The sequence below is a fragment of the Castor canadensis genome, chromosome 11, assembly GCF_047511655.1.
Source record: "Castor canadensis chromosome 11, mCasCan1.hap1v2, whole genome shotgun sequence".
In the NCBI taxonomy this organism is placed as follows: Eukaryota; Metazoa; Chordata; class Mammalia; order Rodentia; family Castoridae; genus Castor; species Castor canadensis.
In genome coordinates, this window is record NC_133396.1 from 60273936 (window position 1) to 60301172 (window position 27237).

The window sequence follows — 27237 nt, forward strand, 5'->3', positions numbered from 1 at the left end:
CTGGGGCTTGAACTTGGGGCCTACACCTTGAGCCACTCCACCAGCCCTTTTTGTGAAAGGTTTTTTCAAGATAAGATCTCGGAAACTATTTGCCTGGGCTGGCTTCGAACTTCAATCCTCCTGATCTCTGCCTCCTGAGTAGCTAGGATTACAGGTGTGAGCCACTGGTGCCTGGCCAAGCCCAGAATTTCTATATTCTACCCTACTCTCTGCTGAGTTGCAGACTCCTAGACAGCTTTTAAGGCAGTCCTGAGCAAGAGAGTAGAAATACTGGTGCTGGGCATGGAGGTTCACACCGGGAGGTAGAGGCAGGACGATCTTGACTTCAAGGGCAGGCTGGGCTAGACTGGGCAACATAGTGAGTTAGAGGCTAGCCTCAATTATATAGTGAGACCCTATCTCAAAACAAAAGGCATAAATAAATAGATTTCTGGTGTCTGGTTTGAAAATTGTGAGAGGGTCAGCAGTGAGAGATGAGAACAGAAAAGCCAAATGGTGGAATCTCTCCTAAGTGCAGTGAAGAGCCACTAGAGCATTTACTTCTAGAAAGGTAGCATGAGTTGTAGTATGTTAGTAGAGGATCCCAGGCTGGTTTAAAACTTGATATCTAGCCAGGCGCTGGTGGCTCATGCCTGTAATCCTAGCTACTCAGGATGCAGAGATCAGGAGGATCATGGTTCCAAGCCAGCCCAGGCAAATAGTTTGAGAAATCCTATCTTGAAAATACCCATCACAAAAAGGGCTGGTGGAGTGGCTCAAAGTGCAGGCCCTGATTTCAAGTCCCAGTACCAAAACAAAACAAAAAACCTTGATATCTTCCTGCTTTAGTCTCACAAGAGCTGGAATTATAAGCATGAAGCACCATGCTCAGTTTACTCATTTAAGAGTGACCCAAAGGTCAAAGAGTCAACGCTGGATCCCCAGGCTCCTACCTACCAGGCCAGTATCTTGGCATTTCCACTTCTAGGACAGAAGAGGAATGTCCAAATTGAGGAGACTCCAGGTATCTGGAATAGCCTGCTTCCTGTAATGGCACCCCCTAACACTACCTTTGGTCCTGATAGTGGGCTGGGCTCTTGGGGGTCAAATAAGGCTAGATAACTGGTACCTATGATTTGTTGAGTGAAGTGTTTAGGTTAGACTTGGTGTAGCCAGGTGTAGCACAGTGAAAGACACATGGATGAGAATGGTGAAAAGATTATTACAGATCCCAGAGAAGAGGTCAGCACACTTCACAAGATCAACAGGAAGGGGGAAGGTGTCCAAAACACATGCTCAATCAGCAGGTGAGAGCAAGATGGAGGGAGTAATCCGTGAAGCCTTTATTGGGGCCCAAAGCATTACTAAAGCTAAGGTGGGAAACTCAAGGGTTGTGTTACTGGGTTCACCAAGCTCAAAGGAAAAGTAAGATGGTCAAGTGGTTCAGAGTATAAGTCTTACCTACCTAAGACATAAAAATGGGACTTCAGGGAGGCTGCCTTAAAAAATGTAGGTTGGGTATGACAAGCCAAGGACAGGACAAATGAAAGCCAAGAGCTTGGGGTGTGTAGCTCAGTGGCAGAGCACTTGCCTAGCATGTGCAAGGCTTTGAATTCCATCCCCAGCACTACAAAAAAAAAAAAAAAAAAAGGCTGCAACAGCATTAATATGAATGTGTGAATGAGAATTAGGACATCTTCTGAACATTGTGTCAGGTTTTCTTTTTTTTTTTTTTTTATTTATGTACAAGGGTTTCTTTTTTTTTTTTTTTCATTTTTCTTTTATTATTCATATGTGCATACAAGGCTCAGGTTTTCTTAACATCCCTACAAGTTAGTGAAAAGGAAGCGACCTGGTAAGCTGTGAGTCAAACTCTAACTCCCAGAGCTAAGTTCTATTCTTCTACAAACCAAGAAATTCAGATTTCAGCAGTGAAGACAGTGATGATCATGTGATAGAATGTGTTCAGTCTTACAAGGAGAAGCTGAGGTGGGGCCTCTTTTGTCTTTGAAGACTGGTAAAACTTTGAGGACTGGTAAGACTTCAGTTCATTTGCTGGATTTTCAGCATGAATAGGAAATCACCAGAAAAAAAGGGAAAAGATCATAGGGGTAACAAGTCAAGAGGGAGAACAGGATATCTGGATCCCAAGATTGGGTGGGCATGCAGGAGATGATCAATTAGAGGTAGAAGGGTCTCCTGAGCCAAGCATGAGTCAACTTCAAGTTATTTTTTTTTCTCACATTCTATCTATGAGCTGTCATCAAGTTGTGTTGGCTCAAGTGCATGTCTAGAATCTGAATATTTATTTTTCTTTCTTTTTCTTTTTTTTTTTTTTGTAGTACTGAGGTTTGAACTTGAGCCACTCCACCAGCCCTTTCTTGTGATAAGTTTTTTCGAGATAGGGTCTCACAAACTTTGCCCTGCCTAGCTTCGAGCCTCCTGAGTAACTAGGATTGTAGTCATGAACCACTGGCGCCCGGCTGGAATCAATATTTCTCACCACCAGCACGGTTATTGCCTTAGCCTCTGGCCCAAGTCACCATCACATCACAGACAGATTTCTTTTTTTTTTTTTCTTTCAGTACTGGGATTTGAACTTAGGGCCTTGCACTTGCTAGGCAGGTGCTCTACCACTTGGGCCATACCACCACTCCTTTTTGCTTTAGCTTTATTTATTTAGTTACTTTAGCTTGAGTTATTTTAGTTATTTAGTCTCGAGCTTTTGTCCAGGCTGACCTGGACCATGATCCTCCATGGATCATGTGTCCCATGTGGCTGAAACCACAGACATGTGACACCAGGCCCAGTTTATTAGTTGAGCTATTTGTCTGGGCTGGCTTCAAACTGCCTCTGCCTCCTGAGTAGCTATGATTATAGCCATGAGCCACTGGCCCCAGCAGTTTATTGTTTTTGTTAAACTGTTACATATTCCTATCATGTCAAATGCTGTCTCCAATATAGTAGGTGCTCATTAAACTTTTGTGGGCTAACTGAACCTCCAAATGTTTATGGCTTGGTGGAAGCTTGGTTTTTAGCACTAGGGGATACAGAGAAAGGTCAAGCATTTGGGCCTGGAGCAGATGATGACTGAAACTGTGGAAGGAGCTGAGCAGTCCTGGCAGAGGGAGATGGGACTAGCCTACAGGAACTTGGACCTAGGTTCAGAAGGCCCCCAAACCTGCATCTCCCCATGCTCATCTTGGTGGGTAAGTTGCATCAGCCTGGTTACTGGGTCTTTCTGGACTCATCACCTCCACATATAACCAACCAACGAAGTTCTGTTATTGTCCCAATATCTCTAAAGCGAATTCTCTAAATCATCCTTACCATGGCCTTTTTTCCTGAAGACTACTGTTAACTGCTGAGCTGGGGAAACTCCATGGTTCTTCATATTGTAGTTTGAGGCATCTTTCTTATTTAATTTTTAATTTTAATTTTTGGTTTGAACTCAGGGCTTCAGGCTTGCTAGGCAGGTGCTCTACCATTTGAGCCACTCTGCCAGCCTGAACCATCTTTCTAAAGCGCAAATTTGATCTCTCTAGGTCTTAAAATCTTTCAGTGGGCTCCCTGCTGCCTGTGGGATCCAGTCCCAGGCCCTCAAAGTCCTCTGCATGTGGAGGGCACTGCTCTCTAAGTGCATCTTTTGCTGCACTCAGCAGCAGTCTCCAAGGCTCAGGCCTTCAAACACCTGCGGACCTCCCAGGGCTCAGGATCCAGACCAAGCGACTCACTCTTTGGAGAAGCCTTTTCTGACCAAGCTTCCTCTGTATCTCTGAGCCTCAGCTCACGCACACTCATTAACAGTGTTTGGAGGCCTGTCGCCCGCGTGGCTGGGGGCTCCTGAAGGAAGTAGTGTAATTGGGAGGTGCCTGTGTGGGTGACCTCTGCACCAGAAGAACATAACGAGGTCGCCCAGGGAGGTAGATCCCAGGGCCAGCTCTGGAAGCCAATGAGTGAGTGTGAAGGGTGTTCCGCTGCGTCAGCGAGGCCCGAGTCGCCCTTGGGAGGAGGAGCCCAGGGTCCAGCGCGGCGGTCCATGCTTCCCACCAAGGGACGCTGAGCACTGAGCGCCCGCAGACCTGACGAGGATCGAAGGGCTGGGGCTAACCGGCCACTTTCTCTCGGTGTTCTCTCCCGCCATCTGCAATCAGAGCGGAAGAGGCGGGGACCGCGTCGAAGCCGTGGCACTGTAGGGCCAAAGTCCGCGGCCCCGGGGGAGAAGAAGCGGCCTTCTCTCTGCGCAGCCGCGCCGCCCAGGCTCGGGAGGGGCGTGGACGGGACTGTCGAGGGGGCGGAGTCAGAACCTGAGCCCGCCTCCATCAGCGCCTTCTAGCCGCGGAGTGCGCAGCCCCCAGGTTATTCTGGGGGCTTCAGGTGAGCCGGGGCATAGAGGGGTCAGGGAGACCTCCATCGAGGTTGGGCCGTCGGTCTGACCGCAGGTCCATCTGTCCTGTCGTTCGCTAATAGCCGCCTGTGCGGAGAATGGGAGAACAAAGGGAGGGGGCGGTTCTGGGGCCCCTGAGGGAATTCAGGGTCCCAGGTACTTCGCCCCGCCCGCTGACACTTTCGATTTCTCCCCGAGTCATAGGCGCCGCCCAAGAGACCCTGGGCCGGTGCTGGGCGCAGCTGCCTCTTCGCGTTTGCCTGTCCGTCTTTGTGTCTGTCTGTCTGTCTGGCTGTCTCCTCCGAGCCTGCCTCCACTTCCAGAACTAAGCTGCCCGAACACCGACATCCCGCGAACCCTCACCCCTTTCCCATGGCAGGTAAGTGGGCGCTAGACTGGGGGTGGGGGTCTCCGTTATCCCCTCATGGACTTGGGTGCCAGTTGTCGAACACATCCTCCAGGAATGTGCTCAGACTGGCTGCGTGGGGCCCTCCCTTTCTCCCGGGGAGCCACCGCCCTGCTCCCCTGCCCCATCTTTCTCCGCCTCCTCCCACCACATTTCCTGCGAAGCCTCATGGCCCTTGGACAGAGGAGTAAGGGATGAAACCGCGGGTACCTTTTTAATCTACCTCTTCCCCCCTCCCCACACACACACAGGCTACTTGCCCCCCACAGGCTACGCCCCTTCGCCCCCACCTCCCTACCCTGTGACCGCTGGGTACCCGGAGCCTGCGCTGCATCCTGGGCCCGGGCAGGCGACCCTGCCCTCCCAGGTGCCTGCCCCTGCTCCCGGCTTCGCTCTCTTCCCTTCTCCGGGCCCTGTGGCCCCAGGATCTCCTGCTCTCTTCTTGCCGCTGCCAGGGGTGCCTTCTGGCCTCGAATTTCTGGTGCAGGTGAGTAGGAGGGTGATGGTGAGGGAATCTGGGCGTTCAAATTGGACGGTTGATGTCAACGCTGGACCTCCTCTTTCCAGATTGATCAGATCTTGATTCACCAGAAGGCTGAGCGAGTGGAAAGTAAGGAAGAGCTGGTTGGGTCTCTTGACCAGGGATGGTGGGCTTCTGGGCGGGTGAGGCTTCTGAGCCTCAGCGTGTCACCCCTAACAGCGTTCCTAGGCTGGGAGACATGTAACAGATATGAACTGCGCTCGGGGTCCGGGCAGCCCCTGGGTCAGGCGGCGGAGGAGAGCAACTGCTGTGCCCGTCTGTGCTGTGGCGCTCGCCGACCACTGCGTGTCCGCCTGGCTGACCCTGGCGACCGCGAGGTGCTGCGCTTGCTCCGTCCGCTCCACTGTGGTTGCAGCTGCTGCCCTTGTGGCCTTCAGGAGGTAAGTGGGGTGGGATGGAGAGCCTTGATAGAGAGCCTTGATAAGGTGTGGCTCCGGGGGAAATAAATAGGTGGGTGGGGATGGGAGATTAGTGATGTGGCCCAGAGACTGTGGAGTGATAGAGTCGGGTTCAGTGAGAGCTTGGGCCAGGGTGCCCTGGCTTGGCAGTGAGCGTGTTGTTTCTCACTCCAGATTGAAGTACAGGCTCCACCTGGTACCACCATTGGCCATGTGCTGCAGACCTGGCATCCCTTCCTCCCTAAATTCTCCATCCAGGATGCTGATCGCCAGACGGTCCTGCGAGTGGTGGGCCCTTGCTGGACCTGTGGCTGTGGCACAGACACCAACTTTGAGGTATCAGAAATAAGGGGAGAACCTGCCCTTCATAAACCAAGATGGCAGCTTTCACCTGGCAGAATAGCTTAACCAAGGTCAAGACCCTGAGCTCATCAGTCCAAACTCATTGTGACTACTACCACATCTCCAGTTTTCTTCCATTCAAAAATGGGACGCTCACAAAAGCATAGCAAAGATTTTATCTTCAAGCTGGGGATGTAGCTCAGTGGTAGAGTGTTTGCCTAGCATGTGTAAGCAAGGCCCTGGGTTCAATCCCCTGGACTAAAAACAAAACAAGATTTCATCTCAGATCCAATGCTGATTGTTACCTACAGCCCTGAATAGGGGGACAAATCTAAGACCAGACTAGGGTGATGGATGATTATATTTCAGTCTACATTCAGTCTTTAAGCTGCCATGGAGTGGGACCTGGTGGCTGTTGTTCATGAGACTGTGAGTCTAGACCCTGAAGCAAGCACTGATTTAACATCCTGGCTTGCCCTGCCAACCCAGAAGTCCAAATAATCTGCCCAACTTGAAGTCTAGGTGATATCCTTCTCCTTGTGCCCTCCTGTCACCAGCCTGCGAGCCTGGAAAACCCAAGTGGAGAGAGTTTCAGATTAAGTCCTGGGAAACAACTTAGTTTCTAGAAGATAAAGGCACTCCACAGATCCCTGAGTTCTTTAAAGCATGATTCTCTGTGCAGATAAAGGAGAAATAACAGGTGTTACTCAGTAGTCTTTCCAGTCTTCTGATGAGGTGCTTTACCTATGGTTACGTGTAAAAATGAGTAACCTTGGTAGTCAGAGGGAGGTTCTATGATAAGAACCAGTTGGGAAGGAGAAAATTGTGTGGTCTCTGGATGGGAATGTGTAAAGTATGGGGTTCTAATAGAACCAGTGTCCTTTTTACACAATTGTGAATGGTCCTACTTGAAGCTGCACTGTTTGGGACTTCAGTGCTAGCTGGGACAGGCCTTGCCCAGCCTGGATCTGGACTGCAGGAAGTATCCCAGAGCTATAGTATAGTGGAGGAAGCAGATGAACAGGACATAGAAGGAAATAGCTTTAATTCTAGTCACCAGAGACTGAACATTAAAAACGGACCAGGAAGTCACTGAGTTACCACCCACTTCAGCAAGGCTTATTGCTGCTGGGCTCAGAGAAGCCAGTGGAAATTCCAGTCCTCTGAAGCTACCTACTGGTGTACTTCCCCACCATCCATAGGCTTGGATCTCCTCTTGAGGCTCACATGCAATGCTAGCAAGATCATTCCCCTACTTTGCAGATTAAAGTTACCCCTTCAGGCAGACACAACCTCTATAGGAGCCTGCTTGGCTGACATAAAGTGCAGCTAGATTTTGGCAGCTTCTTTTGCCTTCTCAGCAAGACTACTATGTGTAGGGCACAGGCTGTGCCAACTGTGGGTTTCAGGGATGCTGGTAACTAAAGCAAACCTTGAAACCAACCATGTACCACTGATGTTCAGTTATGTCATGCATGGCCTTTGGAGAGCACCAGATCTAAGTCTGAATCCTAACTTTTTTTTTTTTGTGGTACTGGGACTTGAACTCAGGGACTTCACCTTGAGCCACTCCACCAGTCTTTTTTTTTGTGAAGTTTTTCAAATAGGGTCTTGCAAACTCTGCTTGGGCTGGCTTCGAACCACGATCCTCCTTATCTCCTCCTCCTGAATAGCTAGGATTATAGGCATGGGCCACCAGCGCCCAACCTGAATCCTGATTTTTTGCTCTACACTAGTATTATGACTTAGGGTGCCTCAGTTTCCTCAGTTGTCATATGAAAACTTGAATCTGTTGGGAAGATTCAGAGTGCATAGCCTGCACCATGCATCCATGGTAACTGGAGTGAGATTGGAGGCAAGTGAAATTGGATCTTTCCTCCCTCTTGACAGGTAAAGACTAGGGACGAATCCCGAAGTGTGGGCCGAATCAGCAAGCAGTGGGGAGGGTTGCTCCGAGAAACTCTCACGGATGCAGATGACTTTGGCCTTCAGTTCCCCATGGATCTGGATGTGAGGGTGAAGGCTGTGTTGCTTGGAGCCACATTCCTCATTGTGAGTTCGCTGCCCCTGCCCCTCCCTTCCTGTCATTCCTTTGCTATCACTTGAAGCTTTGTGCTCTTCCTTCCTAGCCTTTTGCTAGGAGGTTAGGGACAGATGTTATGGGGGGTTACAGGTAGTAATAGTTGAGCCATGCTGGCCCAGCCAGATCTCCTGTTAACACTGGCTTTCCCTCAGGACTACATGTTCTTTGAGAAACGAGGAGGTGCTGGACCCTCTGCTATTACCAGTTAGAGGTTGCCTCAGGGTGAAGAGACCATCACCTCAACCAGAATTCAAGATGGTCGACTGCCCTGGCCTGTCCCCTCCTCACAGCCAGATCCCTTCTTCTGTGTACACTGCAGAGGACAGACAGGGTGCCTGTTTGGGAGCCATGGTACCCCATCCCTATCCTCTCCCCTGGCCTCCTTCACTTGTGACCCTGCAGAAGGGTGTGTATAAGAGTCCTTCCCTGCTGCCTCCCACCATCTTCCAGCAGTCCCATGCACACTGGCATATCAACTTTTAAACTTTCCCTACCCTTTCCTCCTCCCTTCCAGGGCCTCTGCACCAGAGGCCTTTATTATTTGTTGCTTGTTCCTGTTTTTTGGTTTTTTTGCTGGTACTGGGGAATTGAACTCAGGGCCTCTCATTTGAACTACGCCCCCAGTCATCAGAGGAGGCCTTTGCAACCCAGGACTCTGATTTTGTAACAGAGCTGGCAGAAGAAAGGCAAGCAGCACCAAAGTTGGCAGACATGTTCCCCTTTCCCTGCATCAGCTTGGCCAATTAGTGCAGCCTCAAACTATGGCATTTTGAGGGGCTTCCCACCTCCCCACCAACAGCTATAGAGGCTGGGCCCCAGTGCCAACTTCCTTTCCCCCCTGGGCCCTGCCCACAGCTGGTGCTTGCTGCAGCTTCCTGTGCCTTATTTAACCACTCCCTTCCTTTCCTTGCTCTAGGAAGGAGGCTGCATCTTTGTATATTATATTCATATAAACTTTGTAACTTTTTGAACATTGGAAAATGTATGTGAGGAGGGGAGTAGAAGAAAGTTGGTATGGGGAAAAAAACAAAGGGAACTACAACAGCTGGGCTGGGGTTGTCCCATCTCATAATCTGTGCTATTAGGATTGAATGTCCTTGAGCCCACAGGGCAATTTTCATCACACCTGGTGGCCCTGGACCAAACCAATGTAGTTTGGACCATGTGCCCCAAGTCAGTATGGCTGCTTCCATCATCCAAGATGGGTGCTCCACAGAGTCCAGTGAGGTAGCTAATGACAGTTCAGGATGGCTCTTCCCATGGTCCAGTATGGCCACTTGATCACTGTCTGTAGCAAGTAGAAGCTTCCTCTAGATATCATACATTGCAACTCTTTTCCTGCAAGTTCTCCTCTTGTTTAGGAATGTGGTAGGCAGAGTAGACTAGATCTTCTTGGCCCAGCTAAGGGTTCTTTGGCCCTCAGAGGCCAAGAGACAGGGTAGGGAGGAGACACTCATCATTACCTGACCTGGGTTCCCCTGGGTACTTCCTGTACCTGCTTATAACAGGTGAGATCTCCCTAGGTGGGAGTCAGCCTCTGTCAGGACTTTACTCTGGTTCTGCTTGGTCCCATGCGGCCAGCCCCTGAGAGGTCCAGTTGCTCCATGTTAGTGTCCATGCCCATGGAAGCAGAGCTCAGGACCGTGCCAGGACATAGCGACTAGCTGCTGAGAGGTCCCACTGGTGATGCTCCAGTATGCGCCAGCAGTCGGCTCTGGACCGGCTACTCAGGTGGAAGAGCTGGTCCACCTGTGGGAGCAGGAGGGAGGGAGCTGACTGTAAGCAGCAGAGTGGGAGAGAGGGAAGCACAGAAGAAGGTCGAGCTTTTACCTTGAGGTTCCTGATGGCGGAAACCACATCTCCTCCAGTGGCTCTGAGTGCTGCTTGGCACTCCTGGTGGGTGACTCCATGCACACTCAGCTCCACCTGTGAGGGATAAAGCCTTTGCTTAGATGCCGGACACCAGTGGCTCATGCCTGTAATCCTAGCTACACAGAAGGCAGAGATCTGGAGGATCATGGTTTGCAGCCAGCCCAGGAAAATTGTTCACAAGACCCTATCTTGATAATACCCATCACAAAAGGGCTGGCAGAGTGGCTCAAGGTGAAGGCCCTGAGTTTAAGCCCCAGTACCACAAAAAAAACAATAAATAAAAGAAAGCCTTGCTCAGGTCCCTGCCCCATCCTGTAAGACCGTCTGGATCCCAGGCCATTTCAGTGAGACCTCACCTCTATAATCTTCCTCTGCCACTCAGGGTCAGGCAAGATGCCTCCAGAGGGGGTGGTGGCTTTACTGGCTGCAGATGCTCCAATGCAATGATTGTGTGGAGTTTCTCTTTTGGGGCAGAGAGGTCGTGCTCTGGGGGGCTGGCTGGGCTGAGAAGAAGAGCTGGAGGTAAAAGGAGGGCGTGGAGGCAGGTCTGGAGGTCCCCGGGGCACAGCTCTGGCATGTCGAAGTTCTGGGGGGCTTGAACCACCCGCTGTGGGGCGAGGACCCAAGGATAGAACTGACTCCAGACTCTTGGAAATTCCTGCATAGTAAAGAAACAAATAATTGAAGGGAGGCCCAGGTGTTCAGTCCCACCTTCCTGCTTTCTTCTGTCTTTATCTGCACTAAGCTGGGTGATTTTGCAGGAATTTTCAGATGAGCTAGCCGGCCTTGTCCTTGGGTAATCCATATGATAGAGGAAGCAACTAGACAGGTGTACAAATGGGCATCAAGACCTACGTGATTAGGGGCCCAAAGAACTGAAAGTGCAGGGCCCAGAATGGGGAGATACTCCCCAGTGAGGAAGGCCCAAGGCCTCCAGTCTCTTAAGATACAAAGCACAGCTAAGATGCCCACAGGTGAAATTTGGAGGAAGGAAATCACATATGCAAAGGCATGGATTCTAGGGAGTGGGGAGAGAACTGGAGGATTGGTCTTGATCTTTTGAGCCCCTGGAGTCCCATCATACCCACCTTTCATCCTCTGCAGGGGTGCCTTCCTTCTCTGGTCCCGTGCTGGAGGTAGATCCCAAGGCTTTTCCTTCTCTCTGTCCCTGTCAGAAAATGACCCAATTTATCCTTCACAATACCCACCCCCCTCCACACACATATCAATGTCCCCTCACAAACAAACAGGTTCCCAAGGTTAGGGGTATGGCTCAAGTGATAAAGTACTTGCCTAGCAAGCATGAGGCCTCAGTACTGCCAACAAAAGAAGGAAAGAGGGAAGGAGAGAGGGAGGGAGAAAAGAAGGAAGGAGGGAGGGAGGAAGGGAAGGAGGGGGGAGGGAGGAAGGGAGGGAGGGAGGGAGGGAGGGAGGGAGGAAGGAGGAGAAAGAAAAAAGAAAGCTCCCAAACATGCTTCAAGGCCCTGGGTGGAAGCTTCACCTGGGAGGTGAATCCATCCTCACCTCCAGCTCTGCCCTTGTCTTGTCCTCAAGGTTTTCTTCCAGAGAAGTTTCTGGACTTGGTTTGTCCCCCCAACCCAGCTCTGTCCTCCACCCTTTCAGCTCCTCACCTATCTATGTTTCCTTGGCATCGCTCTCCCTGGGCTGGGGGGCCTCTATGGACTGGACGGACAGCTGATGAGCCCCCTAAATCTGCCACTGTCACTGCTGATGCTGGGAAGTTGCCCACTGTGAAGGTGCGGCCATTCTGGCCCTTCCAGGTTGTGGAGTTCGGGCTATGGGAAGAGGAGCTGGTGAAGGAGATGGAAGCAAGGCAGCTATGCTCTGGCCACATTTAGCTCATCAAGGAGTGTGCCTTGCAGCTGCATCCACCTGGAGGAAAGGAAACCTCTTTCTCCCCAACACAAATGTGTTCTATGGGCCAGCCAAGGCTCCAGCAGAAAGGATGGACTGCACTGGAGCCTGGGGCTGAGAAGGGAGAGAAGACCCACAAAACCAGGGTTTCAGGAGTTGGGGAAAAGTAGAAAGTGGACCAGAAATCAAGAAGGGTGGGAGGAGCAGGGCGCTAGTGGCTCACACCTGTAATCCCAGCTACTCAGGAGGCAGAGATCAGCAGGATCGCAGTTCGAAGCTAGCCCAGGCAAATAGTTCTTGAGACCCTATCTCGAAAAAACCTTCACAAAAATAGGACTGATGGAGTGGCTCAAGGTGAAGGCCCTGAGTTCAAGCCCCAGTACTGAAAAAAAAAGGGTGGGAGGGAGGCCTCCCCTAGGGATGCTTGAAAGACATGAAGCTGTTACCTGCCCTCGATGATGGTGATGGGGTCACCAGGCTCCATCCGCAAAGCACCTGGCTCTGTGACGTCCCTTACACAGCGTCCCTCACGAGGCCAGGCCTGTGGATATAGGAGGAAGGGTATTTGGGCTTTTGGCCTTAGACAGAAAGGTAATATGCAAACAAGAAAGAAAGGGCCTCCCTGTTTATGCACCACAGTCAAACTCACCAGGTATGTCCTCTGTGCTGCCTGGGATGGGACTATCCCTGGTAATCTAGTGGAGGGGGATCAACCTGGATCCCATGCCAAGCTGGTCACAGCCCAGGATGCCCAATGGGAAAGCCATTCTGTTCACAACCTTTACTCCATAACCAGCCCATCGTGTTTGCCTCTTAAGTAGCTCTGAAAATTTTCCACTCCTTTCCAGCCCCACTGCCTCAACCCTCATCCAGACCTGTTCCTCATTTCTGTTTCATGGCCATTGTCAGCATAATCATTCTTGGGCCAGGCCAGAGTGAAATGACATGCAAATCTGGCTTGTAACTCCCTGCTCAACACCCTTTCTCAACTCCCAAGTACCCTCAGTGAAGACCAAGACCAACCTCCTTTTTTTTTTTTTTTTGCTGGGAATGGAGTTTGAACTTTAGCTTTACCACTTGAGCCATGCCTCCAGTTCATTTGCTCTGTTTTTGTTTGTTTGCTTGCTTGTTTTTGGCAGTTTGGGGTTTGAACTCAGGGCCTCATGCTTGCTAGGCAGGCACTCTACCACCTGAGCCACTCCATCAGCCCTGTTTTAGGTTGGGCACTTTTTCAATATAGGGCCTTGCAAACTATTTGCCCAGGCTGGCTTTGAACCACGATCCTCCTGATCTCTGCCTCCTGAGTAGCTAGAATTACAGGTGTGAGCCACTGGCATCCAGCCCAAACTCCTTTAACAGTACAGTACAGAGATTTAGGGAAAAACTGCGAGTCACATGGACTGATGCTACCCCAAATATCCAGTTGTATGACTTTAGGTAAGTCACTAAATTATCAGTGCTTAAACTGTTCTGTCTATTAAATGGAGATAAAATCATTGCCTCATGGAGTTGTTGAGAGAGTCTGCATGATTCTCTCTATAAAGCACTTAGTACAGTAAGTATCTCACACTGCCAAGCATTTCCTAACATGCCCAGGAACTCTTCAATGGGGCAGCCCTGTTCTCCTTGTAGCCTCATTACTCTATTTCCCCTCTCACACAGAGCTTCTCTTCTTCTGCCTGTCAAAAACCCATAGGGATTTACTGCTGTCTCCTCTGTGCCCCTTTTCTGACCCAAACACAGACCCCAGCCTTTCAGCCTGCATCTGTATAACCCCCAGTTCCCTCTCCCGGGCCCTGAGCACCCTTCAGGTAGGGACTGAATCTGTTTTGTTCAGAGCTGGGTCTCAGAGCCCAGCACAAGCATCAGGTTATGTTGGTCTTATGCATGGAATCCTGGGATACAGAATGCAGAGGTTATGTATATCAGAAGAGTTAGCCTGTGTGTGGTGAGTCCCCCACCTCTTGGAGCAGCCCTTCCAGGTAGGAAAAGCTAGGCCGGTCCTCAGGGTGGGGGGCCCAGCAACGCAAGGCGAGGGAGTAGAGGGCTCTAGAGCAAAGGGGTGGCCTTGGCAGCCGGGCTCGGTCCTTCTCCAGCCGATGCAGGATGAGGTATGGTGGGACGCCAGCCCAGGGTTCCTCGCCTCTGGAGAACATCTCCCACAGTGTCACCCCAAACATCCACACATCGGAGGCAGATGAGAAGGCTCCCTGGCGCAGGCTCTCTGGGGCACACCTGTAGAAGTAGAAGCTGAAGGGGGCTGAATATGTGCCCAAGGGAGCTCACCTTCCACTGAGCAATCCCACCTTTTGCTGCTGTTATCCTTAGAAGTCCTCCTTTCCAAGCCCCTCCAGACCTGACAATCCCTCTGGTCCCAGCCTCTGTGAGAAGACCAGACCACTCCAAACTGCTGTCCTTCAGATCTGCACCCCCAATTCTGGCTAGAGCAGGACTACACGCAGGCAGAGTGCTACCCTCACCAGGCATAGGGGATGGGGCGGGGCCCGCCCATTACATAGCGTCCCCGGGCGCCGCCCAGTGGCCGCACCAGTCCAAAGTCCGCCACCTTGATGGTGCGTGGGGTGGTCAGCAGCAGGTTGCGGGTAGCAAGGTCCCGGTGCACTAGCCCTTGAGCCCCCAAGTACGCCATGGCCCCTGCCAACTGCTTCAGAAAGAGGCAGAGCAGGGCCACAGGAAGTGGGGGCGTTGGAGTTGAGGCTGTCAGACGAGCATGTAGGGAGCCCAGTGGTGCCAGTTCCATCACCTGCAGGGGACAGCACACCCTGAGCCATGGTCTAGCTTTACAGGGCCCTCCTGCTGCACATCAGCCCTGGGTCTATGGGGAACCAACACCAGGATCTGCTGCTCACCATCTGCAGAGGCTGGCCCAATACCAGGCCATGCAGATGGAGCACATGTGGGTGGTCCAAGTTCATCATAACCGACACCTCTCGCAGGAAGTCTCCCAGCTCTGTGCCCACTGGGCCTCCAGGACCCACCCGGAGGGACTTGATAGCCACTGGGACCTGGAGATGGAGGGAAGCACCATCAGGCACCATGGGGACAGCCAGGCCAAGGCCAAGCAGAGAAGGCATGAGGATTGCAAGGGGCATCTTGCCCAGGTGTCCTGAGTGAAGTATGATCTTTGAACACTCACACTCTGGCCACTAGGCAGGGTCCAGAGCCCTCGGTGCACCACGCCAAAGCAGCCTGAGCCCAACAGCTTCCCTCTGCACATAGCAGCCTCTGGGATCAGACACTTGAGTCCCCCATCTGGCTCAGGGAGGCGAGGGCTCTCTGATGGTGGGGTAGTCTCCTTCTGCTCAGGGGCAAACCCTCCCAGGATCTGAAATAAGAGTAGGAACTCAGGTATGCTGAACTTTCCCAACCTGCCCCATTCCCAGGCCTAAGCTGACCCTTTAAGCCCCTCAAACAACACCAGCACATACCTTGTAGACCCGGTTCTTAGACTTGACCCCTGAACGGTGCCTCTTCAGAGCTTCAGCTAGTCTGCGCTGAGCTGGGGAAAGCCATAATCAGAGGGCTGGAGTGGAGGTGGGATGCAGTGAGACTTACAAGCAAGAAGAGAGCTGGGGTCGGGGAGCATGTCTGGAGCCAGCAATAGACAGGCTGAGGAAGCTACCAGGGCCTCAGGGCAGGGGTTCCTCACCAGGCCGGCCCATGCCAATGCCGTCCAGGTCCTCAGGCCTTACAAAGTCGAAATGCTCTGGCCGAGTGACATTAAGCTCTTCAAGGATGGGCCGATAAAACTGGGCCAGCTGGATGTCCCGGAGCAGCTGAAGTAGCCAGAGAGAGCTGGATTCAGGGAGCATGTCTGGAGAAGGACCTTTGAGGATGACAACAGTCTCTTTCAGATGTATTATAGCCCAGGGCAGGAACCCAAAACACTCAGACATCAGAGGTGGGTCTCTACCACCACCCTCAACCCATCAGAAATTCAGGTATACAGGAAGAGACACATCAGAGGGTTCAAGGGACCCTGCCACTTGCACAGCATGTGTCCCGTCTCCAAGGCTACAGGTACTCTACCCCTTACCACTGAGCAACCTGTCCCTCTAGCATCTGACGTTTCAGAACACTGCCTTCCCAGACTACGAAGTCCTCACTCTGGAGACATGACACATTGCCCCGGTACCCTCTGGACACCCAAATATGCTGCCTCTTTAGACCTGAGCTACCCCTCTGCACACATTCCTCATATACCCCTGAGACACTTCCCCACCTCAAACACAAGACAAACTCACACTGAAGATGCCCAGAGCCAGTCATGGTGCCACACACAGGTAGTCAATGAGGGGAAGAGAAGGAGGCAAGCAGGAGAATCACAAGTTCAAGGGCAGCATGGGCTACACTTTGGGCTGGAGGCATGGTTCAAGTGGTAGACTGCCTCCCTGGCAAGCCAAAGGCCTGAATTGAAACCCAGTACCACACACACACACACAAAAAGCCTAGATATACTAACCACACCATACCTCAGACATGTAGATAGACAGACAGACACATATGAAGGTATACCGCTCCACATATAGAAGATACCTAAGATAGTCACCTCACATGTCTGACACACCAAGGGTCACATGGGAGACATCAAGGTACAGAGGCTTGAATTAGGCAGACATACTGCCCCTCTCGAGTGCCATCCAGGGTAATGGCCTCTTAAGACCCAAGGCAGCAACACGGGAAATCAACTAGGCATTTGTGATGGCACTAAGTGAAGGGCAGTGCTAAGCTCAGGTACTGCCTACAGAGCCACTGAGGTTGCCAGGTGTGCTGTCCCTCCACACCCACCTGAGCTCAGCTCCAGGTACAAAACCCTGCCACGCACCTGCGTCACTCAGCCTAACTTGGATTCAAGGTTAGTCCACCAGCCTCCATTAAACGAGGCTCTAGGCCTCTGGGTTTTGCCGGCCTGCATACTCTCCCTTACAGACACTGTTCCCTTCCTTTCCGTTTCTCAACCCCCCGCCCCTTTCCCGGCTTTAGTTAGGCGCGTCAGGAACTGGGCCGGAGCAGAGGTAAGAAGAAAGCCCAGGCCCAGAAAGACCTGGCACTGCAGCTCAGGTGGCAAGGGGAAGCGCGGAAGGCAAGAGAAGGATCGGGAGATGAGGGGCGGCCCGGGACCCCGCGGACGCGCCCCACGCCATAAGATTCGGTCTGCCAGCCGCAGCCGGGGCGCCCCTGCTAGGTGCGGACCCTCACCTGGCGAAGCGGAAGCGGCGCTGCGGTGCAGCCCAGGCTGCCAGCACTAAATCCCGAGAAGGGCGGGACCCTGGCCGCCGAGGGCGGGTCCTGGCAGCTGGCCCGGGCCAAATAAGGGCCGCGCCCCCAACTTCCCGATGGCCCAGGTGAGGGCGGCCAGGGTTCCTGGCCGCTCCTTCCTCCTGTAAGCCAGACCAGCCCACAGGTTATGAGAAACCTCTCTTCTCCTGCTTTCCTTCACATTCTTTCCAGTTCCTCAAAAAACTTCCAACCCCTCCCCAGACATCCTCCTCTGGGTCCTGGCCCCCGCATGCCCTTTCTCCCCAAATCCTTCACCTGTCACCAGGAATGAATAAGCACTTGATGGAGTTACCTGCTCAGGCCCTGGAAATGTAGGCTAGGTAGTACAGGGGCACTACCCTGTAGGAGGAGAGCAGCCCTAACTGACATGCTGTAACTTATGAGATGTAGCCAGGCCAGGCAGGGTGCTTTGGCATGAACCCAGGGCACAGAGATCTTGATGTTGACCCAGAACTCAGCCCCAGAATTGACATTATGGCTTACTGTACTGCACTCTATGCCTCAGGGGCTCCTTTCCTATCACTGGTATTTCCTGTATAACACTTGCTCCCCATATAGCCTCTGCCCATTTCAGGGTCCTGTACCCTGCCACTGGGCCTGTGACCACAGGGCCACAGTCAGGGACCTAGAAGAAGGCTCTGAGAGGGTTGGGGGCATGGCTCAAGTGGTAGAGCATTTGCCTAGCAAGGAGGAAATGAAATCCTGGCTGGGCGATGGTGGCTCATGCCTGTAATCCTAGCTACTCAGGAGGCAGAGATCAGGAAGATCACGGTTTGAAGCCAGCCTGGAGCAAATAGTTCAGAGACCCTATCTCAGGAAAAAAAAAAAAAAAACACTCACACACACAAAAAGGGCCGATGGAGTGGCTCAAGTGGTAAAACCCCTGCTTAACAAGCATGAGGCGCTAAGTTCAAACCCCAGCACCACCAAGAAAAAGGCTCTGGAGGAGGACTGTGCCTTCTTTTTTCTTAGGGCCTTCAGAAAGAAAGTTGCCTATGTTAGGACACCTGGCCTGAGAACACCTAGACCCATTGTCCCAAGAAAGAATGCATAAACATAGCAGCTGCTGCACCCTGAGTTTCTAGATATAAAAGCCCCTCCCATATCAGTAAACATACTAGGATGCTCCAGAATTGGTAGGAAAACCTTCGTAATGCAATTCTACATGGATGTGTTCTTGCCAATTCTCTTGCCCTCCAACCAGGCCAGCTCAGCATTCTGTACTGTTTCCTCTACATCTGTCGTATCTGATATACTGTAAGCTCTGCAGGGTAGGGAATGGGCCTGTCACACTCATCTGTGTTCACAGTGAACGTATGTAAGAAGTACAGTGCATTTTGACTTTGACTGTAAAGAAGTCAGCTCAGGTCTACTGCCATACCACCCTGAAGTGCCTGATCTCATAAGCTAAGCAGGGTCAGAAAAAAAAGTAGTCATCTCAATCTAATCTGGTATGAGGATATTCTTGGATGATCTGTCATTGTTCCCTGCTTTTAAGATGTCATTGGTGTAGCTGGACACCAGGTGCTCAGGAGGATTGCTGTTTGAAATCAGCCCAGGCAAATAGTTTGCGAGACCCTATCTTGAAAATACCCAACACAGAAGAAGGCTGGTGGAGTGGCTCAAGTAGTAGCAAGTGTGAGGCCCTGAGTTCAAGCCTTAGTACCACACACAAAAAAGATATGATTGGTGGGCTGGCAGTGTGGCTCAAGTGCTAGACAGCCTGCCAAGAAAGTTCAAAGCCCTGAGTTCAAATCACAGTACCCCCACCAAAAAAAAAGATTGTCATTGGTGGGCCAGGCATAAGTGCAAGGCCCTATCTGAAAAAAAACAAACTAAAGCAAAAAGGACTGAAGGCATGGTTGAAGCAGAAAACATGAGGCCCTAAATTCAAACCCCAACACCAGAAAAAAGTACTTATCTTTGTTTTTTGTGGTTTTCTTGCAAAGCATTTAGATATCAATTCCTTTCTATTTATTCTGCTCATTATGTTGTAGTTCTTATATTTCTGAATTCACAACTTTCATCAGATTTGGAAGATTCTCAGCTGATACCTCTTCAAATACAGTCATGTTCCACATAGCATTTTAGTCAATGAAAGACCCCATACAAAGCCCCATGAGATTAAAATAGAGCTGAGAAATTCCTACTGCCTAGTGACATTGTGGCCATTATAAAGTCTCATTGCAACAAATTACTCAGATGTTTGTGGTGATGTGATCATAGTGTAAACAAACCTATTGGGTTGGTGGTTATATAAAAAATAGAACACAGGGCTGGGGAGTGGCTCAAATGGTGACAGCGCCTGCCCAGCAAGCATGAGGCCCTGAGTTCAAATCCCAGCACTACAATAAAGAAAAGAACTAGAGCACATACAATATCAACAAAATAATTGATAAACACATATGATGACTGGGCACTGGTGGCTCATGCCTGTAATCTCTGTAATCCTAGCTATTTAGGAAGCAGAAATCAGGAGGATCACAGTTCTAAGCTAGCTCCCAGCAAATAGTTCTCAAGATCCTATCTCAAAACAAAACCCTTCACAAAAATGGGCTGGCAGAGTGGCTCAAGTGGCAGTGGCAGCACTTGCCTAGAAAGGGTGAGGCCCTGAATTCAAACACCAATGCAGCCAAAAAAAGGGGAAAAAAAAGTCTATGGGATGGGGGGGTGGCTCAAAGGGTAGAATGCCTGCCTAGTAAGTGCAAGACCCTGAATTCGAACCCTAGTACTGCCAAACAACTATATTACTAGTGTATGTGATTACTATGCTATATATTTATCATGTTTATTTAATTTATTTAATGTATTTGTTTGTTTGAGATAAGATCTTGCTAAATAATGCAGGCTGGCCTTGAACTCGAATCTCAGCCTTCTAAGTGCTGGGATTATAAGTATGAATCACCACACTCAGCATATAGTTATTTTAATGTACTCTTTCTACTTTTTTTTTTCCCTTAAAAATTAGGCAACAAGAGAATTGGACTTTGATCACATGATGAGGCAAGAACACACAAGGGAGGTATGAGGATAGGCAAGAAACCCAAAAAAAACAAGGTAGCATTTGATGTCCTCAATGCAAAGGAACTAATGCAGAAACTTTAAAGTGACAGAGGCCAATGGGAGAAGGGGACCAGGAACTAGAGAAAAGGTTAGTTCGAGAAGAATTAACTTAGAAGGTAACACACACGCACAGGAAATCAATGCGAGTCAACTCCCTGTATAGCTATCCTTATCTCAACTAGCAAAAACCCTTGGTCCTTCCTATTACTGCTTATACCCTCTCTTCAACAAAATTAGAGATAAGGGCAAAATAGTTTCTGCCTGGTAGCCAGGGGGTAGTGGGGGAGAGGGAGGGAGCAGGGGAAAGGGAGGGGGTGGGGGGAAGAGGGGAGAAATGACGCAAACATTGCATGCACATATGAATAAAAGAAATTTAAAAAATAGTGTAAGGGAAGCATGGTGGTACTTGTCTATAATCCCAGCACTGGGGAGACTGAGGCAGACTCTTGACTTCAAGGCCAGCCTGAGATACATGGCAAGACCCTATCTCAAAACAACAACAAAGTTTACAGAGGCATAGCTCAGTGGTAGAGCAATTGCCAAGCATGCATGAGGCCCTGAATTTGATCAACAGCACTGCAAAAGAAAAGAAAGGAAAAAGGAAAGGGGAAGAGGAGGGAAAGGGTAGGGGGAGGGAGGGGAAAGGGAGGGAAAAGAAAAGAGAAAAAAAAAGAGAAGAGAAGAAAGTTTACGTAAAACAGTGTGCTTGGCCAGGCACCAATGGCTGGTGCCTATAATCTTAGCTACTCAGGAGGCAGAGATCAGGATCATGGTTAGAAGCCAAACTGGGCAAATAGTTCATGAGACCCTACTTTGAAAAACACATCACAAAAAGGGCTGGTGGAGTGGCTCAAGGCGAAGGCCCTGAGTTCAAACCATAGTACGGCAAAAAAAACTGCATGGAGTGGTGGACCTATAGCATCCATGTTTGTGTAAGACAACTCATGATATGATGTTTGCACAAAAAAATTGTTCAATGACATGTTTCTCAGAACATATCTCCATCACTAAACCTACCCTCAGTACCAGGTATACATTTAACTATGGAACTCAATGAATTTCCACATGTCTACACATCCATTGATGCATATAAAGATCCAGAAAGTTCTCTCTTCTCCATTTTCAATTAATCCCCCAGATGTAGCTATTATTTTGATTTCTAAAACCCATAGATGACTTTTGCCTGCTCTTGACTTTCTTATAGAATCACACGGTTTTTATTATTTGTTTTTGGCTTTTTTTTTTAACAAACATAGTATTTTTAGCATTCACTTACAGTGTTGTATATATTAGCAGTAATTTTTCTTGTTGGGTAGCATTCCATCATATCAATAATTACTCTTTAAATCTAGTATCTTGCTGATGGATATTTGAATTATTTTTATTCATGGGAAATTTCTAAAGAATTTCATTGAAGTATGATTGACATTCAGTAAACTGTCCATATTTAAAGTATGCAATTTGATTAGCTGTGACAAGTGTATGCACCCATGAAGCCACCACCATAATCAAAGTAATGAACATAATTGCTACCCCTAAGAGTTTCCTTACATCCCTTCATAATCAGTTCCTTCCACCCTTCATTCCCCAGACAAATGTTGATTTGCTTTCTGTCACTCTAGACTAGTTTGCATTTCCTAGAATTTCATATAAGTAGAACCAAACAGTATGAACTCTTTTTATATGACTTCTTCTTCCTCCTCCTCCCCCTCTTCCTCCTCATCCTTCTTCTTCTTCTTCTCGGCACTGAGTCACTTCACTGGCCCTATTTCTGTGATGGCATATCAAGATAGGATCTCTTGAACTGCTTGCCCAGGCTGGCTTTGAACCACAATCCTCCTGATCTCTGCCTCCTCAGTAGCTAGGATTACAGGTGTGAGCTACCAGTGCCCTGCTACTTCATGCTTTTTATCTTATTTTAAAATTCTTAAGAATTTTTAACTTCAATTATTGTATTTTTAGTTCATTTTTGGTTCTTTTCTGAAATCTTCCTGGTCATTTTTAATAGTTTCCTGTTACGTTCTCATTTTTTTCCTCCACATTTTCTTCAACTATTTCATTCATAGTTTTGTTTTGGCTTTTAGAGTCTAGTCCTTTTTTCTTTTGGTGGTAAGGGCTTGAACTTAGTGCCTCACACTTGCCAGGCAGGCACTCCACCACTTGAGCCACACCTTAAAAATCTAAATCTGTTGTGGTTGTTACTGATGACTCTCACTTATGATGAATTATCTCCTTGTGTCTACTGACTCATGATTGTGAGATTATATGTTATTGATTTTAATCTGTAGGAATCTCAAAGACCTAAATTTGAGATGTTTTGCTCCAGAGAGAAATTTCATCTCTCTGCCAGGTACCACGGACTACAACCAACCTGAGACAGCTTTAGTGTCTCTCAGGAAGCCCAGATGGATGTAGGACTATCAGTTCAGCTCCCACACTTTGCAGCGGGCTCACAAGTTAGTATGGTAAACAAGTGGATGAATGTGGCAGATCTCATACAAGAAAGAACTGAGAGAGCCTTAGGAATGCAGAGCAATGAGTGAATTTTCTAATTGGACTGGATGATGAAGCTATGAAGAAAGACTTCATGAAAGAGGGAGCACTTGAGCTGAGTACTGAAGGACAAATTGGATGTTGATAAGACATTCCATCTGGGTACCATGGCTCACGCCTGTAATCCTAGCTACTTGGGAGGCGGTGACTGGGAAGATCACAGTTTAAAGCCAGCCTGGGCAAATAGTTGTCTAGACTCTATCTCTAAAATAACCAGAGCAAAATAGGCTGGAGATGTGGCTCAAGCGGTAGGGCGCCTACTTTGCAAGCACGAAGCCCTGAGTTTAAACCCAGTCCCACCAAAAAAAAAAAACAAAACAATATTCCAGACTGAAAGGAGAGTACAAGTGGTACCCTGAGTTCTTGGTGGGAAACGCAGGCAGTGGTTCCATAGCTTCTTCAAGGAAGACTATGTGAAACCTGATTTTCTTCTAAACACCAGTGTCCTCACAGATGTGGACACATCAGAGGTCCTCTGGGACATGAATGAACACATGAGGGCAGGGCACATAAGCAGATATAGCCAGAGAGGCAGAAGCCAGGCTAGGCATCACCTCATCCCCTAGCAAATTTTCACTGAGCTTCTGCTCTGGGCCAGGCTCAGGTGAACACACACAGACAAGGCGGATTCCTGCCCTGAAGGAACTTCGTTCTAGAAGGCCTGCAGAATATGGTGAGGAGCTGGGGCCTGGCTGAGTGGTCTTAACAGGCCAATGGCAGAACCAGCCTACAGGAGCTGGAGGAGAGGCTCAAGTGGTAAGAGTGTCTGCCTAGCAAGCATGAGGCCCTGAGTTCAAACCCTAGTGCTGGAACAAAAAAAAAAAATCAGCCTATAGTAGTAAGTGGCTGGGAAAAGGTATGAGAAGAAGCTAGCAACACAGAAGAGTCTCTTCGTCTCCTCCAATTGGTTCAGGAGAAAAAGGCTGACCCTAAAAGGTAACTCCAGGCTTTTGGAGCGCTAAAATTTTAAAAGGACTAGTGTATAGTTCAGGGGTAGAGTGCCTTTGTAGTATGCCTGAGGCTCTGATTTCTATCCCCACCACCAAAAGCAAAAACAAAATTAAAGAAAAAAAGTGTGTGTGTGTGTGTGTGTGTGTGTGTGTGTATGTGCTTCTGTACTCACACACCACTGCTGATGCCAAATGCATGGGATTTTTTTCCCCCCAATAACAAGCAATTTTCCAGTTGGGTGTCCTATAATTTAATTCAGGTGCTAACTACCCATAGTTTATGCAGACCTCACAGGATAAGGACTCTGTGCCAGTTGAAAGTCTGGGCCTCCTGTTCTTCTTTCCACTCAAGTTTATAAATCACGGTTTCTCAGGATCCCACCAAACCTGGGTTTGATTATTTGCTAGAATGACTCACAAACTTCAGGGAAACATTTACTTATGTTAATCAGTTTGTTTTGTGTGTTTGTTTTGAGAAAGGGTTTTGCTATGTAGCCCAGGCTGGTCTTGAACTCATGATTCTATTGCTTCTGCTTCCCAAGCAGTGAGATTGCAGGCCTGAGCCACCAAGCCCAGCCATGTTAATCAGTTTGTTACAAAGGATATTATAAGGCATGGTGGCACACACCTGTAATTCCAGCTATTCAGGAAGATGAAGCAGGAGGGTTGCTTGAGTCTATAGGTTTGAGACCAGCCCAGGTAACATATTTATTTAAAATAAAGAAATAAAGGACATTACAAAGGATATAGCTGAACAGCCCAATAGGGTGAGGCACAGGGGATGGGTGGAAGCTTCTATGCCCTCTCTGGGCCTGACATCCTCTCAGCACCTTCATGTGTTCACCCACCCAAAGCTCTCTGAACTCCACTGTGTAGGATTCACATAGAGGCTCCATTATGTAGCCATAATACATTAATTAAATCACTGGGCATCACTGATTGAATTCAGTCTTCAGCCACTCTCCCCTCCCCAGCAGTTGGGGAGTGAGGCTGAAAATTCCAACCATCTGGCAATAGACCCCCATCCTCCTAAGTATCCTCATTAGCATAAGCTCAGGTATGATGGAAGGGGGATTGTTATGAACAACAGCAGATGTTCCTGGCACCACTATCACTCTGGAAATTCCAAGAGTTTTAGGAGTCTTGTGGCAGGAACTGGGACAGAGACCAAATATATATTTCTTATTATATCACAACATCACAGATGGAGAGCAGGCTGAGAATCAGGGTACTATAGTTTAGACGCCTGGCCTAGGTCTTCTAAATTCCATCTTGCCTTGCAGGAAACCAGAGAGAAGCTCAACACACTTCTTTGGCTCGGGGGGAAAAAAAAATCCAGGGAATGAGAAGTCTTTTGATTCTTCTCCTTCTCCCTATTTACCTCTTCCTTTTGGAATTAGAGTTTATTTCTTCTATCCCCAGCTTTGCTCACAAAGGAGGGTGAGATATGGGGTGCACATTTGGACCATCCTAATGACCTTCAGGGAGCCCCTCCTCCAGGCTAGGATGGGCATCCTGTTAACACTTCAACCTTGAGGCCAGACTGGATGCCACCCCCTCCGTGGGCACTTTTCCAAACTTCTGCCATGCCTTGGAGGCGCATCTGAGAAGGGTGAGCACGTTCATCCCAGCAGGGCCAAGTCTTCCTCCATAGGACAGAGCGCCAGGAAGATTTGCTGAGAGGGTACCCAGCTTCCCTCTCTGAGGGGGTGGGAGGAGGGGCACAGCTTGAATGAGGCCCATCCAGAAGACTGTCTGCTCCTATCAGGAACCTCATTAGTGCCCCATTAGCTTCTTCTGTGCTCTGGCACTGTGACCACTGGACTGTCCTTCCATCTCATCCATGTCAGCCTTGCAATAGGGAAGAGCACCTCAACATCCTGGCTCCATCCTCTGAGTCTCTGCACAGCTGTTCCCTCTGCTTGAAAAGTTTTCCCAACCTGGCCTGGCCTATTCTTGTCAGGCCTATACCTAATCCATACATCTCTTTCTCTACATCACAAGACCCCTGCATTTTCTGGTCAATGTATCATCACTCTGTTAGAATTGATCAGTAACCTGTCTGTCTCTTCTGACAGATTCTAGATTCCAAGAAAACAGGACTTCATCTTGCCTTGGCACTAGTATCTCTCCCATGCCCAGGCACGGCTCCTATGGTAAGTGCTTAGGAACCCTCATTGAACACATGGATGAGACAGTCATCTGGGTCAGGTGAAGCCAAGGAAGTTTTTGAAATCAAGAGGTCCTTCGCTAGAAGTGGTGAGGATGGGAATTTCCAAACCTCACCAATAAACATTCTCCTTGGGACCCATCCCTGACCCTCTCCCAGTTTGGCACTTCCTGGCCCCACATGGTTGGCTTTTCTGAGACCCTTGGGTAACCTCTTCCTCATTTTATCACCCCATTACCTCCCAGAACCCTGAGGTTCCTTCCCTTCCTGATTTGCATTTGCCTCACTCATTTTCAGAGTCATTGCCTACCACCTTGTATGTACCTGCTGCTCTTTTCCCCAGAGCGGAAGCACTTTTATAGCCACTGTATTCCTTCAGGCTCACGGTGGATCTGAGTGCCTCCATAGCACAGCAGCTTAGACCTCAGGCCTGGGGTCTGACTGCCGAGTTTGCATGCAGATTTGCCACTTTACTGAGCAAATTACTTCACATTGCTATACCTTTGTTTCCTCCTCTTCAGTATGAAACTACTAGGAGTATCTATCTGATGGCATTATTGGAAAATTAACTACATCTACATGTGTGGTAACCAACCTCCAAAATGGCTTTCAATGAAAGTCTCTGTTGGTTTATCCTGTTGTATAACCCTTCTCACAACCAATAGAGCTTACCTATGTAATCAATGGATATCGCAAAAATGATGACGGAGCGCTGGTGGCTCACGTCTGTAATCCTAGCTACTCAGGAGGCAGAGATCAGGAAGATCGCAGTTCAAAGCCAGCCTGTGCAAATAGTTCTCAAGACCCTATCTCAAAAAATCCTTCACAAAATTAGAGCTGGTGGAGTGGCTCAAGGTGAAGGCCCTGAGTTCAAACCTCAGTACTGCAAAAAAAAAAATGGCATGTGACTTTTGAGCTGGGCCATAAAAGATAGTATGGCTTGAGCCTTGCTCTCTTTTTTTTGGTGGGCCTGGGGTTTGAACTCTGGGGCTACGCACTTGTAAAACAGGGGTTCTACCACTTGACCTATACCTCCAGTCCATTTTACACCAATTATTTTGGAAATTGGAGTCTCATGAACTATTTGCCTGGGCTGGCCTCGAACCACAACTCTCTAGATCTCAGTCCCTCCCAAGTCACTGGGATTACAGATGTGAGCTACCGATGCCCAGCTGCCTTGTCCTCTTGAATTACTTCCTCTGAGAGAAGCCAGCCACCACGTCGTGAGGACATTTTAGCAGTCTGTGGAGGGCTCTATGTATCAGGGAACTGAGGCCTCCTGCCAGCAGCAACACCAACTTTCCAGGCATGCAACTG

The 27237-nt window shown here is 49.2% G+C and overlaps 2 protein-coding genes across 9 annotated transcripts; one reads left to right on the forward strand and one right to left on the reverse strand.

The window, feature by feature from the left end:
• The first annotated feature begins 2708 nt into the window (after positions 1 to 2708).
• On the forward strand, positions 2709 to 9117 carry Plscr3 (phospholipid scramblase 3). Of its 6 annotated transcripts, none has more exons than XM_074046997.1 (9): positions 2709 to 3188; positions 4134 to 4356; positions 4571 to 4745; positions 5024 to 5259; positions 5340 to 5382; positions 5473 to 5693; positions 5886 to 6047; positions 7944 to 8105; positions 8289 to 9117. In XM_074046997.1, exons 3-9 carry the CDS (start codon positions 4739 to 4741, stop codon positions 8343 to 8345), a joined length of 888 nt encoding a protein of 295 aa, XP_073903098.1. In that variant the 5' UTR covers positions 2709 to 3188; positions 4134 to 4356; positions 4571 to 4738; the 3' UTR covers positions 8346 to 9117. The 6 variants fall into 6 exon arrangements, with proteins under 6 accessions (XP_073903098.1, XP_073903097.1, XP_073903096.1 ...); XM_074046996.1 differs by lacking the exon at positions 2709 to 3188 and adding an exon at positions 3540 to 3935; XM_074046995.1 differs by lacking the exon at positions 2709 to 3188 and having other exon boundaries at positions 3540 to 4356; positions 4565 to 4745.
• A 631-nt stretch (positions 9118 to 9748) lies between these two features.
• On the reverse strand, positions 9749 to 17162 carry Tnk1 (tyrosine kinase non receptor 1). Of its 3 annotated transcripts, XM_020151186.2 has the most exons (13): positions 17104 to 17162; positions 15554 to 15730; positions 15333 to 15403; positions 15041 to 15229; positions 14754 to 14909; positions 14364 to 14647; positions 13845 to 14118; positions 12330 to 12424; positions 11640 to 11804; positions 11097 to 11176; positions 10365 to 10666; positions 9967 to 10062; positions 9749 to 9885 (listed from the first exon to the last, which is right to left on the reverse strand). In XM_020151186.2, the coding sequence occupies exons 2-13, from the start codon at positions 15714 to 15716 to the stop codon at positions 9772 to 9774; spliced, it is 1989 nt and encodes a 662-aa protein (XP_020006775.2). In that variant the 5' UTR covers positions 15717 to 15730; positions 17104 to 17162; the 3' UTR covers positions 9749 to 9771. The 3 variants fall into 3 exon arrangements, with proteins under 3 accessions (XP_020006775.2, XP_073903091.1, XP_073903092.1); XM_074046990.1 differs by having other exon boundaries at positions 9772 to 10062; XM_074046991.1 differs by lacking the exon at positions 17104 to 17162 and adding an exon at positions 16730 to 16983 and having other exon boundaries at positions 9772 to 10062.
• Between the last annotated feature and the right edge of the window lie 10075 nt (positions 17163 to 27237).

What these genes read in the sequence shown, in the direction of transcription:
- Plscr3 (XM_074046997.1), top strand. An exon ending in GCCCTTGTGGCCTTCAGGAG is followed by an intron (nt 5,694 to 5,885) that starts GTAAGTGGGGTG and finishes TTCTCACTCCAG; the next exon opens with ATTGAAGTACAGGCTCCACC. An exon ending in GCACAGACACCAACTTTGAG is followed by an intron (nt 6,048 to 7,943) that starts GTATCAGAAATA and finishes CCCTCTTGACAG; the next exon opens with GTAAAGACTAGGGACGAATC.
- Tnk1 (XM_074046990.1), bottom strand. Translation starts at nt 15,716, where the DNA reads ATGCTCCCTGAATCCAGCTCTCTCTGGCTACTTCAGCTGCTCCGGGAC. An exon ending in CATTGGCATGGGCCGGCCTG is followed by an intron (nt 15,404 to 15,553) that starts GTGAGGAACCCC and finishes GGCTTTCCCCAG; the next exon opens with CTCAGCGCAGACTAGCTGAA. An exon ending in CCCTGCCTAGTGGCCAGAGT is followed by an intron (nt 14,910 to 15,040) that starts GTGAGTGTTCAA and finishes CTCCATCTCCAG; the next exon opens with GTCCCAGTGGCTATCAAGTC.